General features: G+C 33.8%; 1 protein-coding gene across 2 annotated transcripts in view; it reads left to right on the top strand.

The window, feature by feature from the left end:
* Nucleotides 1-17,607, top strand: part of ebo (exportin ellipsoid body open) — a 292,683-nt gene that overhangs the window by 62,052 nt on the left and 213,024 nt on the right. For both annotated transcript variants that reach the window (XM_090415530.1, XM_090415531.1), the window contains 3 exons: nucleotides 5,596-5,793; nucleotides 9,420-9,579; nucleotides 15,593-15,718. In XM_090415530.1, coding sequence (XP_090271656.1) covers nucleotides 5,596-5,793; nucleotides 9,420-9,579; nucleotides 15,593-15,718 — 484 coding nt within the window. The remainder of the gene's footprint in view (nucleotides 1-5,595; nucleotides 5,794-9,419; nucleotides 9,580-15,592; nucleotides 15,719-17,607) is intronic.

Here is a 17,607-nt window from a genome sequence, read left to right as displayed (position 1 = left end):
ATGTTTAACTTGTTCTATAGGTTGTCCATTCACAATGCAGCTGATGTTTTCATTGCTTTTGCCTATTTTCATTATCTTTGTCTTGTTATTGCTGACCTTTATACCATATCTATCACAACAGTTAATCAATTTAATCAGGAGAATCTTGCAGACTTGTAGCGGATTTATTTAGAAGTATAACGTCATCTGCATAAAGCAAGGAGCTGACATTAACATCTCCAGTTATACCATTTATGCAGTTATGTATGCCATCGTATTCTACACTTCTAAATCAAAAAATTAGAATAATCAAAGAAAATGTGTTGAATGATTTGCAATTCTAATTTATTGCATAGAAAATAAGTTATAGCAAATGTGAATTAGCATAATTTAAACTATGCATTTTGTAGATTATATAACCAAGTAAACATATAAAAATGTAATATAAATTATAAGAAAAACTGTTATTTGAAGACATTCACAAAATTAGAGTAATTTTTAATCTTCAAAAGTATTAGAATAATCTGAAAATAAATGCATAAAAGTTAGTCAAAGGAAAACATGGTAATTAGTACTTTGTTGCATTCCCTTTAGCTTTTGTGACCATTTGTAAACTGCTAGGCATATTTGCTAGCCGTTCACCTTTTTTTTTTTTATCAAAACATGATCATATGATCTGCAGATTAGAAACAAGTTCATTTTTGTCTCTTGGGCAACTTCTTGAAGATGTTTCTTCACAATTGTCCAAAAATTCTCAATGGGGTTTTAATCTGGTAAGTTTGCCACCAGCCAAGGAATTATGTTGATTTGCCTTTCTTTGAACCATCTAGTAGTAGACTTGGAAGTGTGACAAGAAGCTGAATCTTGCTGAAAAAGGAAATCGCCATCACATAAATCTTCCCATGCTGGTAACATAAAGCGCCCGTGAATTTCTTGGAGCACTTTGGAATTAACTCTTTCGCACACAATACACAGCCTACCTGGACTCTCTGCAGTCATACAAGCACATATCATGACAGAGGTTACAAATTTCAGCGAACGGTTCATGCATTCTTTATCAAATGCTTTCTTAAGACACAAAACATACTTTTATTGCTAAAAAGTACTTTTTTCCAGTCCTCTTGATCCCACAACAGTCTTTGCTTACACCATTGTACTCTAGCTGCCTTTTGCTTGGAAGTTAAAAGCAGCTCCATCTTAGGTACATGCCATTTAAAATCCATTTTGTGAAGTCGTAGATTTAGACACATTCACACCTAGTATTTTTCCATCTGTGAAAATACCTTATACTTTGGAAGCGGTTTTTCTTCACGATATTCTTCAATCTCCTCTCATCTCTTGATGTAATTATTAGCTTTTACCGCTATTGCAGAGATTTTGAAAACTCCGGTTATTAGAATACTGTCTCAATATTCTGTTCACACATGCTTTAGAGCATCTCAATTCCTTAGTTATAAACTGTTGAGTTTGGCCTCCTTTGTGTAGAGACACCATATAAAACTTCTTGACTTCTGATATGTCACTCGTTTGACCCATGTTAAGCAAATGATTAATTGAAATCCACTTGCAAACAATTCCTCACATGAGTCAGTTCTACAGCTATTGAAATATATGCTACTTCTATGCTCTCCTCAAAACCAGTCAGAAAAATTCAGAATATTCTATATTCTGAACCACATTAAAAATTATTCTTATTTTGTGAATGTTTTCAAATGACAGTTTCTTATAATTTATATTACATTTTTATGTTTACATGGTTAAATAATCTACAAAGTATATAGATTAAGATGATGCTAATTCATATTTGGTAATAATTATTTTCTATGCAATAAATTAGAACTTCAAATCATTCAACACATTTTCTTTGATTATTTTAATTTTTTGATTCGCAGTGTATTTTGTAATTAACTGTTGTAGCCACTGATGATGGCCTGTAATATTCAAGCTGAAAGTGAAATATATGGCCTTAAATAAATAGTATTATTTATCTGTTGTGTTTTTTCATATTAATTGAAGAAAGCTTAGGAGGAAGCTTGAAGCTATGCCATGGCATAAAAACCTGCAAGGGAAGGATGTTAGTAGTGCATGGGAGATATTAAAGGGGCATCTGGAAGGAGCAGTATCAAATTGTATAGACAAGGTCAGGAAGGTTAATCAGGTAAGAGTTGCATGGCTGAGTCGTATCATTAAGCAAGAGCTACAAAAAAAAAAAAAAAGTGTTGTGAAGGGAATATAAGTAAAAAAGTTGACCAACAAGCTCATGAACAGTACAGGGCTCAGGCAAGATTGCTGACTAGTATGGCAAAATCAAATGAAAAACTATCCAAGCAGGGCAGCAGACGAAATAGTCTGTTGTCTGAGTGAGGTTACTCCCATGACATTGTGACAGGGACTGGTGTGGGAACAGAGGTGGATGAATTGGAGAATCTAAGGATATTGTAGAATATCAGCTTGCTGGCAGATTTCAAGATGAGTGGAACAGGCCAAAATAATTTGCTTGTATTAAGGAAGTCTAAGGCTCTAGACTCTATAGACTAATTGGTATCTCACGAGTAGTGGTAAAAGTATTAGAAAAGCTGGTTAAAAAGAGAATTCAAGAATGGATGGATAAGAATGATACTCTGAGGGGCAACATGGCTTTGTGAAGGATTGGTCATGCTTTAGTAATTTCCTAACTTTTAATAATAGTGACCAACTGAATTGAATAAAGGAAAGGACTACATGATTATTCTGCTGAATTTTGCTGTGGAATTTGATAGAATACCACATTGAACTCTGCTATACAAATTAGAACAAATAGGGATGGATATGAGGGTGGCTCATGGATAGATAGATAACAAAGCGATATATGGAGCTGTAGAATCCATGAGAATTCGGGTGACTAGTGATGTGCCACATTCTGTGGTTGGACCATTACTGTTTAATTTGTACACTGATATGGGAAGTAATCTGAAGTGAAATAGTCGTTTTGATGATGACGCATGTTGATGATAGTAATAGTCAGCTCATGTAGAGCTTGCAGGATAACTTAAATAGGCTGCCAGTATAGGCGAAAGATAATGGGTGTCAGTTTAATGTGGAAAAATGTATAGTTATGCATTTTGGGATAAATGGGTAAAAAGCTGTCTCACATTGATGGAACTGAACTCCAGGAAATAGATGAAACTAGTGATTTGAGGGTGGTAGAGTTGAATTTACAGGGCATATTGCTTAAGTGGCCAAGGTAACTCATAGGATTACTTGGCTATTGAATAACATTAACAACTATAGACAAGGAATTTGTTATTTCTCATTATATACAGCTTGATACATCCATATCTGGATTACTATGCTCATGTCTAGTCACCTGGGTTTCTTGGGAATGAAGAAATGGAGAGGATCCAGAGGTGATTGATTAAGATAGTGAATGGTCTGGATTTATAAGTGGAATGCTCTGTATGAGGGATAGATTGAGGGTTTGTGGATTGCAAAAGATAGGGGGGAAAAAAAGGTGGGTATGATAGAAACATTTAATTTACTTAAAGGGTTTATAAGATTAATGCAGAAGAAGTTTTCAACACTTGGCTACAGTGGACTGAACAAGTGTCCTTAGAAGTTGAGTAAGAGTCTAGTTAGTGGAGGTTTGAGGACTAGATTTTTTTGCTTGAAGAGTAGTGAATGAATGGAATAGGTTGCCAGGAATAATTGAATACTTTGTTAATGGGTTCAAGGAGAGTAATAATAAATATCGTATGGATAGTTTGGGCTTCCCATGATGAATCTTCAGACTCCATTGAGGTGCCTGTATAATAATAATATGAACTTGAAAATAACTCAACTTATTTATGGTAAGAGGTAGGAAAGTTTAGATTTGGATAATTAAATCCTCAGTTTCAAATACTCTTACTTTCCTCATTAAGAGAGACAAATTCCTTCTTTCTCTTTCAAGATTCACAATTTTGTCTTTGTGTATAAAAGATTTATAAGGAAAATTACATCATTAAAAATTAACTGCCATGTGTATATTCTCTGAAAAGAGCCATAAAGTCGTAATTGTTTTAATGTAGCATTTAATATCTGATAAACATTTCTCCTTCTGTGAAAAACTTATATTTATCACAACTTTCACACCTGTTATCAAGTTACCTTTGTAACTCATCAGCTAACAGCATTTAAACATCTTATTGTCTTTATTAAAGACTACTAACAGAATTCTCCATTGACTTGTTCCAAAATTCTTTTATCTCTCCCAGCTGTTTTCCTACTTACTGTGTTCACTTGTGCTCCTGCCTGTATAATACTTCTGGTTTTTCCTTCAGTCATGAAGTGATAGAAGTTGCCATCATTATGTTAATCTCATAGTGCTTTACATGGAAAGTAGAAAAATCTCACAATTTTAGTTAAAGAAGTTTTTAGTTTGTGTTTTGAATTATTTTGGATACACTAACTTCTAATAAAGTGAATCTCCTACTGCTTTCGCTTTGTTTAAAATTGCTACATATAAACATAATACACTGCACAGCTACATACTAGGTTGTCCATAAGTCACAGAAGGGTTTAAACATTTAATAAGTTTATTTATTAATTATTTTTATTTATTTATTTTTTGTTTTGTTATAATGAAATACAGAACCTGGAGTTTTAAAATTTTATTTTTGAGATTTTGTATACTGCCCACATTGCTAAAGCTACAATGAAACTCCTAAGGCATATTTTTGGAAGTGAATAATTTCGCAAAGATCTGCAATTAATTGGCCATCACGTTTACCAGATTTAACAGCTCCTTATCTCTTCCTATGGGATTACCTGATGGAAAATGTGTTTGCGAACAAGCCCCAGACAATCTAAGAGCTAAAGGAGTTATTCTTGCAGAAATTAGGGCACTGTAGCCAGAAACATTAACAGCTGTCATGGAACATGCTGTAGAAAGGTTTAGTCTTTGTGAAGCCCAAAATGGAAGGCTTTTACGCAGGGCCGGTCCGATAGTATCTGATGCCCCTAAGCAAAGAAAATTAAGGCACCCCTATGCATTGTCTCTCTATATATATTTTGTCATACTCACACAAGCACACTTACACCAACACATGTGGATATTTATAAAAATAATAAAGAAAGAAATAGAGAGGCTGAAAATAATGTAGGTTCATCAGAGAGCACCAGAACGGCTTGACTTATTTCAGTTTATTATTAATCAAGGTTTTACTAATTTTTTTCGAAGGTTGTAATTTTTCCCCAAACTATGTAGCAAAATCTGGCGCCACGAAGTCTTACCCCCCCAAAGGGATTGCCGAGGTTCGCCTAATGATAAAACCGGCCCTGCTTTTATATGATGTAGTTTTTCATAAGTAATAAAAAAAAATCTCCAAACTGTGTATTTCATTATAACAAAAAAATAATAATAATAATAATAGTTATTAAACATTTAAACCTCTGACTTATGGCTCTCTCTCTATATATATATATATTGTGCTTTTTTCACAATATATTTATGCTGAAAGAGAAGATTTAAGTTTATGCTCATACATCTGTACACATATATACTGATGGTCTACAGTTACATGTTTCAGTAGTTTCTCTTTTAAAGAAATAGAAAGGTATTATAAAGTCAGATTAATGTAATGTACTTTTATTTTTTAGCATGTCATCAATAAACAATGGATTGGTATGCTAGGTCAGGATAAAGGAGAAATTCGAGGAACCTTACATAAATTTTTATTATCTCGCCACAAAGATGTCCCACATTTTATTCGTAACAAACTTGGAAAGCTAATAGTTGACATTGGTCGCTTGGATTGGCCACACTTTTATCCTGAATTCTTTTCTAATATCTTACAGGTGAGTGAAGTATACAGTTGAGATCTCTGTATTATGCAAACTTCAATTAGCCGAGTACCTTGTATAACCAAGATTACAAATTTTCGCTTGCATTTTCTCTTGTATTATGTTGATTTGTGCTGTATCTCTTCAATATTTTGTATTTTCTCTGCGTTAATTTATATAGATTTTTATGCTGGAACAAATTAATAATAAACTATTCATGTCCTGAACAAAAGTCCAGTGTTTTTCAATTGTTATTATCTTTTGAACTCGCATCAGATTTTCTTAAAATGTTTCTATATGCCTTAGAATAATTTCGAATTTGTGTTTTGGTATCAAGAGCCAGTTCTTCCTTTTTTTAATTTATCTCACCTGCACTCTGTAATGGCTTAAAGAATTTCTCTATTTCCTTAGTACAGTATTCCCCCAGATAAGCACAAATAAGTCTGGAGAATATTGTACTAAGGAAGAAAAGTTTTGTTCACTTTTCCATTTTGAAATTTGTCCATATTGCTCTTGAAATTGCTTTTCTTTATCTTATCTCTGATGTTTAGCGCTAAGCATTACAGCTACTTCTTACTTTCTTTGAACCCTACTGACTGAATAATGACTGGTCATGTTTAGTTATGCTTGAATGGAAATTTTTTTTATTTGATCACAAAACTATTCTTCTTATGGTTCTACAGTTAGAGTTGAGCCTTGACCTCCTGGATTTGTTGCCTTCAACCCTGTCTATCCAGGACCTTACTTCTCTAGTTTGGACATTGAAATATGATGTTGCTGTCTTGACTAATGGCATCTGTGCATCTTGTTTTTGACTTTCCTCTTGATCTTTTACCAAGAATTTTACTATTTATAGTCTTCTTAAGAATACAGACATTTTTCATACAAAAAGCATCCTGCCCACTGTAACTTTTTGAAGTTGATTATAATAGATATAGGTTCTTTATAGAACTGATATAAACGTGGCTGCATCTTATTCTCCACCATTATCATTCACTGGACAAAATATCACACAAGTATTGCTCTATTAAAAATGTAAAATATTATAGCAAGATTTGTTATTTCATTGTTATGATCGTTTTGGTCTTCACTAGGATCTCATCTAACAGCTTTTAATATTGAAAGAATTATTTTCTTTTGCTTGCAGTTTTTGTTGTAAAGTAAGTAGCTAGAGGTTGTATTAAGAACACTGAATAAGAGACTTAATTAATCAGTTCATATATAAGCTTTAGTGTGATGATTTTACTTTATCCTTCTTAATAACTAGGAACTGTTATTGAATTCATTCATGGTACCAATTAAGGATCCTGCTTGCTGCTAATTAGATCTCAAATTTTGAAATGATTATCTTGTGCAGAAATGTTCTTGGAAAATGAGGAGAAAACATACAATGCAAATATTAGTACCTTTTTTAATTTTGTGGATTACTGACAAAATAGATGGGGCAAGGTTTGTTTATTTATTTTTTAAATGTATTTTTATTTAATTTCAGAAACTCTTCTCTAGACCAATAATGCAAACTTTTTAGGCCACTATAAATTAAAGATACCAAGAAATTTACTTGGTTTAATCCTTTATCCAAATGTAAGCAAACACGTTTGTGCCTGAAGTTGTAGAAAAGAAACTGGGGCAACTCGTATATAGAGGCTAATGATTTCGCATCGCTTGCCTTATCCCATAATGCAATGCACATATCCTTGCAGACATGTATAATGCTATTCATTATGGGAAGGGTCATTACCCAGACTGGTTTAGACTTTTATTGAGGTCTCATCAGTGGGAGGTAGACCCAGAGGTAATACTAAGGTTGAAGTAATACAGAAGTCAAAATTTCATATACAAGTAGCCAAAAGGTCACACCTTATTATTAAAATACTCTGGATTAGAGATAGGTGTTGGAAGTTTTTCCACTTGGTTATACTATAAATTAAAGATACCAAGAAATTATGTACTTGGTTTAATCCTTTATCCACTGTAAGCAAAAACTGGATTTTGAAATATAAGTTCAGTGTATTATTTTCCTGAGGAAATATTTTAATACTATAATTTTATACTATTAAATTATTTAATAGTATAAGTTCAGATATTTTCCTGAGTATAAATTCATACTTATGATTAATTTTAATTCATTTAGGCTGTATATTTTTAAAGTATTCAAGATACATATATTTATTATTCATTCTTAACCAACAGTCATCAATCATAACAGTGCTTCATTTATAAACAACATTTTTAGTTGTATAGGTTCAGTGTATTATTTTCCTGAGGAAATATTTTAATACTATAATTTTATACTATTAAATTATTTAATAGTATAATAGTATAAGTTCAGCATATTTTCCTGAGGAAAATAATACACTGAACTTTCTGATAATGTTGGAGTCTTGACAAGTAACAGACTGATTTGGAGGAAAATTGTAGATAGGAAGTTAGTACTGATGTAATTTTTGCATGTAGTACTGTCATATCCTGTACACCCCTTGAGGGTACATGGCAGGAATTTGATGATGATGACTTATACAACTAAAAATGTTGTTTATAAATGAAGCACTGTTATGATTGATGACTGTTGGTTAAGAATGAATAATAAATATATGTATCATGAATACTTGAAAAATATACAGCCTAAATGAATTAAAATTAATCATAAGTATGAATTTATACAACTTTATGCACCTAGGCAATTAACAGAAATAAGTTTGTGCTAAGTAACAGGATATTTCTTTAGATTCTGTAGCACACACATCAGAAATTGACAGTATCTATTGATGCCTCAGTTTGTGCATTGCTGAAATCTTTTAGAAAAGAACAAATAGCTGGATTTATTTTTAACATTCAGTAAGCATAGTATATACTATGAAATTTCATGTAACTGCACACAAATAGCATAAGCAGACCATACATGTTTGTAATCTTTGTGTTTTGCCTTTTCTGCTTTAGAAAGTCAGAATAAACGTTGATATTTCATAACAGCAAACAAACTCCATTATAAAGCAGTAAATTAATGAAATGCAAACACTGGTATCACATAGCTAAGTCACTGTAAACCAGAGTTACATATAGTGACAGTATGTGTTGTCTGCTATACAAAAAATTATAGGTAAAAATTTATTAACTGCCATATATAAATCACTCTTTAAACTTTACCCATTAAGTGTTCAGGAAAATTGTATATGATAATTGGTTAGTAGGACAAATTTTTTACAGTACTATACTTTTTTGTTTACCAATGGTGTTGTGCTTTTTTTCTATTATCATACTTATTTCATGCTATACTGCATTTTAGCATATTTCTGCTTATGTATGACAGTGTTATTAAATGAAGTGTGGGGGAGAAGGTAATAAAATCAGTTTTGACTTGCAGAAACACGTTTCATGGGAAAGTATAGTTTCAGCAGTTAGCTGAAAGATTCGAAACTTTGGATTGCTGTTTAGGTCAGATAAATGGCAAATTAGTGTATTGGCTTTATGGTATCTGTTTGTATACTTTGAATATTTGGCTTATTTAAACTTGGAACTGGTTGCATAATAAATTATGCTAATAAAGTTTAATGGTATAATAAACACAATTAAATAAGTATTGATTATATATTTTTAAGATATATGAGAGATATTTCTAATATAGATAATTTTTCTTTTAGTTATCCCAGTCTTCTGAAACAGCTCCATTAGGACTAATGCTTCTTCAGACAGCCTCTGAAGAGTTGGCTGCTCCTCGAGAAGATCTAAGTGTTTCCAGGAAAGAAGAACTTCATAGACTCTTATTGGAACAAGTTCCAGCTGTTCTGAATATATTATGTGGTAAGATAAAACACATTTGTGGAGTTTGTGCTTACCTAGTTGATTAACTTCATCTGGCCTGGTTGGCTAAGTGATTTGTGTATCCACTCTTCAGCCAAGAGGCTGCGAAATCAAATCCCTCTAAGGACATGGATGTTTGTGATTGTCCTACTAACCAATTACCATATACTGCTGTGATTTGTTTCCTGGCACAGTATGACTTTTGATGTCTTTGCACCATAAAATCAAATTAAAGATATCATCTGGTTTGAATCTAATGTCAAATGTATTATTTGAAGCTCCTGTAAGATTGACGTTTTTTAATGTATTGTTTTCTTAGACTAATTGATTAGTGTATTATTGCAGTTTTTACTATATTTCCAAATACACGAATAGAATTTCTTGTATTTAGTATGTTTACTAATATATTTGTAGATATATTGTTAATTTAAGATAGTCTAAAAATGGTACCAAAAATCCATCAGAATAAAGTGTGGTGTCAAAAGCACAAGTGAATATAGATGTTGGAGAAAAGAACCTCTTGTCTCACTTAACAAAAGCATTACAACACCAATCTAGATGATATATAAATTGATATATCATCTAGATGAAGATAAATTGATGTATGAAATTTCCATTATTAGAGAATTGGAAAAACTTTAAGCTTTTAACAAACTCACAGAACAAGGAAAATAAGCAAAACAATAAGAGATGGGAAAGTGCAGAAGTTCATAAGATATCAAAATAATAAGTTAAGGCAGTTAGATTATAATAAAATAAAAATAAGTAATATGGTATAACAGTTGGATTTGCTCATTGAATTTGTCCTTAATGACACACTATGAGCATCCTGCCAACAAAAATCAAGAATATGATGAATGCAGTAGAGAAAGAGTTAAAATAAAAGAGTGTGTGCTCATAGGAAAAAATGATTTAAGTAGTGATACATTATGAGAGAGGATATGAAAGGATTGCTGTAAGCAAGAAAGAAAAATGAAAATTGTTAGTCTATTGCTGAGATGTGATAGTACTGTGTTAAGAATGAGGACTATGATAGTAAAGCAAATGATTTGATGTGCAGGCTGTTTAAAAGATATGGGTGCGAGTTTCTATATGTATAGAGTGAACTGGATGGGGGAAAAAATAGAGAAAAGACTTGTATAAGAGATGGCCTGCACTTGAATGGATTTGGCATCAGTAACCTGGAGAAATTATTTATTAGGGTTTAGATCTAATGAAGGCAGGAAAACTACATCATGGGAGAAATTGTGAGAATCTATAAGCTCAGTTAAGTTATTCGTGTAATGGTAATGCTCAATCTTATTTTGTGATGAACAAAGATTATGAATGGTATGTTAACAGAAATGTGTGAATAGAAAGGGTGCAGTTTGTGAATGTGTGGGATGAGTTTGAGGGAAGAATGGTTATAAGAGTGAACTGCATTTGAATGGTTTTAGAGTGAGTCATCTAGTAAGGCTGCTGCTGGAAGGAAGTGTAATGAGTGATGCATACAGTAGAAGTCAGAGATGATGTAAATGAGCAGTAGAATGGACTAGGTGAGTTTGAAATAATTGTGAATGGAGATGAGAGTAGAGTGAGAAATTGGACAAGGAGATCAGGAGACAATGTAAGGAGAGTGGATTCTTAAAGCAGTAATGAATGCATGTATGGGGATGGTGAGCATAGGAATGGGATAGCCTGCAATGCATGTAGAGTAATTGAGCCTGGAGAGGTACATGGGACAAAGGATAAGGTTGAGTAGACAAGAGCAGGCATGAAGAAGTCATAGGTGAGGAATGGCATGGGTAGGACTGGTTATAGACCAAGAAATGAATTGTTATACCTATTTATGAATGCCAGGATTATCAGAAATGTGGAAGATGAAATTGTTTCTTTGAGTTTATTCACCTGAAAATAGTTGGAATAAGAGAAACATGGTTAGATGATGAATGATATCCTGATAGGAATAGAAATGAAAGGGTGTGATGTTTTTTGTAAGGATAGGAAAATCAAGAGGGGGGGGGGGGTGCTATTGACAATAGTGGGAGAATTATATCCACACGAGGTTGAGATATGATTGGAAAATAGTAGTTTTGAAGCTGTGAGGTGGAGGTTGATGGGATGAGATATTTAGTTGGGTGTTGCTATATGCTGAGGATCCAAACCGAAATGAGCAAGCGCTAGGTTGTTGGTGAGACTGACCATGAAGTGATCACCTGAGTTGTAGCCATTCATTTGAGAGCTTCTGTGAAGAAGAGATATGTGGAATTACAAAGCTGGTGAGCTTAAGAGACAACTAGGAATTATAACATGGAAAGGAGACAGATGCTGTTTGGATAATGACTAAGAGCCATTTAGCGGCAATGTTTGAATTTATTCCAAAGGTGAAAAGGCTAAATGAGGTAGGAGTAAAGTAGATGAATGAAGAGATTAAGTGTGAAATCTGGCAGAAAGCACTCTGGAGCCAACACAAGAATGAATGTTGGTAATAATGAGTTGCATGAAAAGTATAAAGAAGAGGCTAGAAAGGTGACTCAGTTAATATAAACAAGTGCATATAAGCAGAAATTAGCCAATTGAGCAGAGAAAAATGCTAGCGGGTTCTTTTAATATGTGGCAAGTAGAAGAAAGATTGACTATGGGAGGATAATGGCAGTTATTGACAATTGTAGATTGGTAACTGATACTGAGCATATAGTTGAAATATTCATTGAGCAGTTTATCAGTGTATTTCATCTTTGTGAAGGGAACATGAGAAGCTGGAGTGTATGATGGAAGAGAGACTGGTAAATGAGAAGGAGGCATATGAGGAATTTGATATTAATACGGCAGTAGAACCTGATATATCATCTTGTGTTTGGAAGGAATGCTCTAGGGAATTAATAGAACTATTAGCACACCTATTTAGCATGAGTCCAACATCAGGACAAGTCAACAAAGAAGTGAAAAGGGAGAAAAATTGTTCCATTCCCCAAGATGGTGATAAGACTGAGGCTACAAATTATAGGCCAATCTTTTTCGCATATGTGCTTGAGCACAGAGTTATGATTAAGGTGTTAGAGAGGTTGGTGAGGACTAGGATTCAGAATTGGATTGATGATAGCAGTATTCTCAATGATGGTGAGCTAGAAATGGTAGGTCATGCATTAGCAATCTGCTTACATATTACAACAAGATGACAGATATAAGAGAGATGCTTATACAGTGGTATATCTGAATTTGACAGAGGCCTTTGATAAACTGCCACATGACAAGCTGGTGGCTAAATTGAAACAGATGGGATTGAATAAGAAACTAGTGAGTTAAGTAGTTGATTGGCTGTCAGACAGGTATCAGCAGGTTGTGTATATGGAGGTTGTCCAAAAGAGGAAGGTCACTAGCAGAGTGTCACAGTGATCTATTTTGAGGCCATTATTGTTTAACTTTTATGTTAATGATATTGGGACCAGCTTAACTCGAGATATGCAGCTGTTTGCCATTGAGGCAAAGTTGAGAAGAACCTGTAATAAGCAGAGCAAATGTTGTGGCCTTGCAGAAGGATCTCAATAGACTTTGTGAGTGGAGCTATTAGTGTAACATCAGAGTGCAAAATCTTAAAATTTGACAGGCAACGTTTTGTGAAAAATATACAATTATTGGGGAAATTTCAAAGGTGGGAAAGATGAGAGATCTAGTAGTGATTGTGGCAGAGACTTGAAGTTAAGGTGATCATATTGCTAACATTTAAGAACGTTGACATGCAAATAGCAAAGAGGTTATAGTTGGCTTGTTATATCAGGTTATATCAGGCTGTATATGGACTACTGTGCACAAATTTGGTTGCCTGGTTTTGAAAGGGATGAGAATGTGCTACAGAGGGTCCAGAGAAGGTTCACTAAGGCAATGTCAGGTCTATAGAATGTGGGATATGAGGAGAAATGGAATGCAACGTGCAGAGAGTTGATGAGAGGTTATCAGATTAGTGTCAAGGTTTTTCATGGAGTAGAGGGAGACAGGGATGGAACAAGCCCTGGAAACTTTATAAGGAGAGTGTGAACAGGGAGCGTGAAGAGAAGATTCTTTACATGGAGAATGGTAGATAAGTGGAATGCATTGCCTGAAAGTGTGGTGAGTGTTGAAACTGTGAATGGCTGTAAGACATGGTTCAATGATCTTTTTGGATGAGAGTGTGGACCCTCCACAATGAATCTTGACTCCATGGAAGTCTGATGTTAATAATAATACTGCATTGTATATACCACTTTGCTGACACCAAGATAAATATTGATGTTAAAGCACAGGGTGGTATGACCAGATTATCAATAGATATAAGTAGCCAATCATGTAGATGATTTTCAACAAGGGTTTTAATCCTAATGTTTATGTAAGTCTTTAGTGGTTGACAATTCACATCATCACTGTAAGACCACCATCTTGCTAATTGGAGACCTGAAGTAGTTTGAAAATGACAATGCTTAGTTTCTATATCAGGGGTCCTAGATTATCTAACCTTAATCTCATTAATAGTACTAAGGTACTATAAGTTTCAAGCCTTTCAGGGATAGTTATTTAAAAAAGTAGTTATTCTTATGAGATAGTTTTAGATTTTGTGAGTTACAAATCATAGGATTTCTTTCGAGATTTTATTGTAAACTGCCAAGGATGGAATAATACAATTCCAAAGATTTTTATTTTACATTTTCCTGAAATTGCTTAGTTGATTTCTCACTATAGTGAACTTTCAAGGAACACAGAAATGTCTTATGGTGAATTTCTTTTAGAATAGTATTGGTTATGTTTTTTAAACAAACTATTGAAAAATTATAACCAAACTGAAAGGCTACAGTTGATTAAAATTAAGAAAATACTCTTTTAGTGAAAAGATAGGTACTTATTAGAATGTGTGTGGTAATAAAGGAATTTTTGCTGGAATAGCTAATGTGTGACATTATGGGCATTTTATTTTGAGAATTCTGGTCTCTGAGATCATATCAAAAAATAGTACCTTGGTAAATAGTTTCATATATATATCTTTGGATTTTTTTTTATCTGAATTTATTTTTGGAGAACGGGAGAGGTTTCTGAAAGAACTAATTGTCAGTCTTTCTTCAAGGCATTGAAAACCTTAGTCAGCAACAGTTTAGTTATTGAAACATTTACACAGATGTTTTAAAGAATGATATAAATATCTTCAAAATAGTTGCCAAAATGTCTTAAATCAGCGATGTTCAATCTATGTCCTAGTAACCAGCCTGCCAGCATTTAATTTGGCTTGCAAGAATATTGGTATTAATTACCTTTATATATAGTCATACCATCATAAAAACATTGAACACATATGTAATGCATTCAAACATCTGTTGTCATTAAGTGCATATGTAATTGTTTAATCCTATATATAAGTGGTAAACATGCACTGGCTAATTGTTGAATTGCATCTATTTTAATTCTAGTTTCTGTTGCCTGATCAACATATGCTAACAAAATATCTTGTGTGCTAATAAACAAATCTAAAACTAACTTTAAGTAGTATGTCAATCATCCGCATTGCTTATTATGGATTCATGTGTAATCTTTGAGATCCCAGTTCAAAAAGGAAAAAAAAATCTAAAATTACAATACAGGACAATGATATGTCTTTTTTATGTAACTCGCAAAGCATTTAGGTAGTTATTTTTAAATTTCGGCATTTTTAATAAAACTTCAGTTACTTTTCACTTGTCATTATTACAGTCTCTATGGAAAGATTGGATGCTGTTGTTGCCATAAATATTTTTGGCAACACAGAATATAAGATTCTTGGTTAAGTTTTAAAATTTTTTCAGCTATTGTCTTGGTTTATTTTGTTGGGTGTATATATAAGGCATATTTTGTAATTCGTTTGAAGAATTATCAACTATTAAACCTTTCAAGTATTTTTGTTTGTTTCATAGTATAACTTTATTTTCTGAATTATTCATAAAAGTGTATCTTGTTTAATTAGAAATTGCCAGTTTTTGCTCTCTGCTGCTTATTGAAGATGAAATATTTATTACTTTTTTTCTTCTTATAACAGGCCATTTGGAAACAACACTAGAAAAACATCGTCACTTAGTAACTGCCACACCTCCACCATCACCAACACATGGTCAAAGTAATAATTCGCATCAGTCCCTCTTCAGTACATCACCTCTTCATACAGGTGTGACAGTTTAAAGAATTTTTAAATATTTTTATATATGAAACAAATTTGAGTTAGTGTAAATTAACTTGCATAACTTGTATTACACTATTTTTACATAGATGTTTTATTTTCCAGTTTTAGGAAACTTTCTCAATGTCTGTATAACTTATAACTAATTGCAACTATGTATCTAATTGGAATTGAAACAATTGAGCAGAACATTTTTGGTCAGTTAATATTATCTACCTTATTAAAACACTTAAGGAATTGAACAACGTAGTTAAGGATATAAATTAAATTAAACTTTAATAAATATTTTCCGATATTTCGGCAACGTCACGTTACCATCTTCTAAAGGAACTTACAAAAAAAGTTACGTGCATGTAGGCACTACAACACAGAAACTGGGAATGAAGAGATGAAGCTATTGTTCTCCTAACAGTCCTGATGGTGCCTTCTAGCAGGCTAAGTAGGTGTTCTTGGCCGTTGGGCTGAAGGTCTGCTGATGTAGGCCTCCTAAATTTGGGGCAGTCGCATACAACCAGATTTATTGAGGTTTGGAGAATTTCTTAGGTCTGAGGCTGATTCCATAAAGAGTCTTTCAAATTTGTATTTGCTGCGGTGTATCATTGTAGCTTTCTTCCACCGTATTCTGTGGCGTGTATCCAGAGCATGGTTCGCAAGTCCAGAATGACTGTATTTGTGAAAACGGATGTAGTCCTTGTTCCGAAATTCTGATATTTGCTGTCCTGCCTGTTTGGCCAAAGTAAGATCACCGCCACGCGGTCGCTCTTAGCAGACATTAACGAAGCTATTCGTGCCGCCGGAGATGAGATTTCGTGCACTTTGAACCACGAACTTTGGTCAATTTTACATGACGTCTCATGTACCACTGCCGAAAAAGAATTTAAAAAAATACGAGGCCGATAGATGAAAAAGTTCGAGAAATTAAAAAAGAACTCTACCGTCCTTCCAAAACCTGCTACCAACATGGTAATCAACCTTTCTTCAGTCACCCTGAAGCACTCAACGCGCTGTCACGTGGACACAACTTCGCCATTGCTCCCAATAAAATACCTAGTGAGGATATTATGATCCAGATTGAACGCGGAATCTGCCACCTTCCACATCAAGTCGCCAACAGCGTAAGACTGGATGTAGCTTGGGTCCTTTCCAAAGCAAGACCACCAAAAACCAACATATCAAACAAGGAATATAAAGCTCTACAGGAAATGAAGAATAATAAAGAATTAGTTATCACCAAAGCGGATAAGGGAAATGCAACTGTAGTACTTAACCAGAAGGACTACACAGGTAAGCTGAATGCTCTTCTATTAGATCGGGCCACTTACCTCCCTATCAATTACAATCCCACCAACCCTCAAATTAGAAAACTTCACAGGCTCCTTAAGAGAGTCACTTCTTGGCCTGTAGAAGTTACCAACAGATTAAAGCAGTTTAACTCTATACCCCCGCCCCCCGTATTTACGGACTCCCAAAAATACACAAAGAAAATGTGCCATTACATCCCATAGTGGATGGCATTGATTCCCCCACATACAAATTAGCTAAACATTTGGCCAAAGAGCTCACACACTATACTGGCAACACACCATCACACATAAAAAAACTCGGCCCATTTCAAAGCCAGCATAGAAAACCTTACACTCCAACATACTGACATAATGGTCAGCTTTGATGTCTCCTCTTTATTTACAAATGTCTCACTCAAGGAAACTTTAGAGCTAATCCAAGCTAAATTTTCTCCCGATATCTCAGCCTTATTTCAGTTCACAATGAACTCAGGCTATTTCGTTTGGCAGGGAAAATTCTACAAACAAATAGAGGGGACAGCCATGGGTTCACCACTCTCCCCACCCTTGGCCAATTTCTTTATGGAGACCTTG

Source organism: Typopeltis vanoorti, chromosome 3, assembly GCF_054136105.1.
Source record: "Typopeltis vanoorti isolate ZY-2024b chromosome 3, IOZ_Tvanoo_1.0, whole genome shotgun sequence".
Lineage (NCBI taxonomy): Eukaryota > Metazoa > Arthropoda > Arachnida > Uropygi > Thelyphonidae > Typopeltis > Typopeltis vanoorti.
This window is presented reverse-complemented; position numbering and strand designations above follow the sequence as displayed.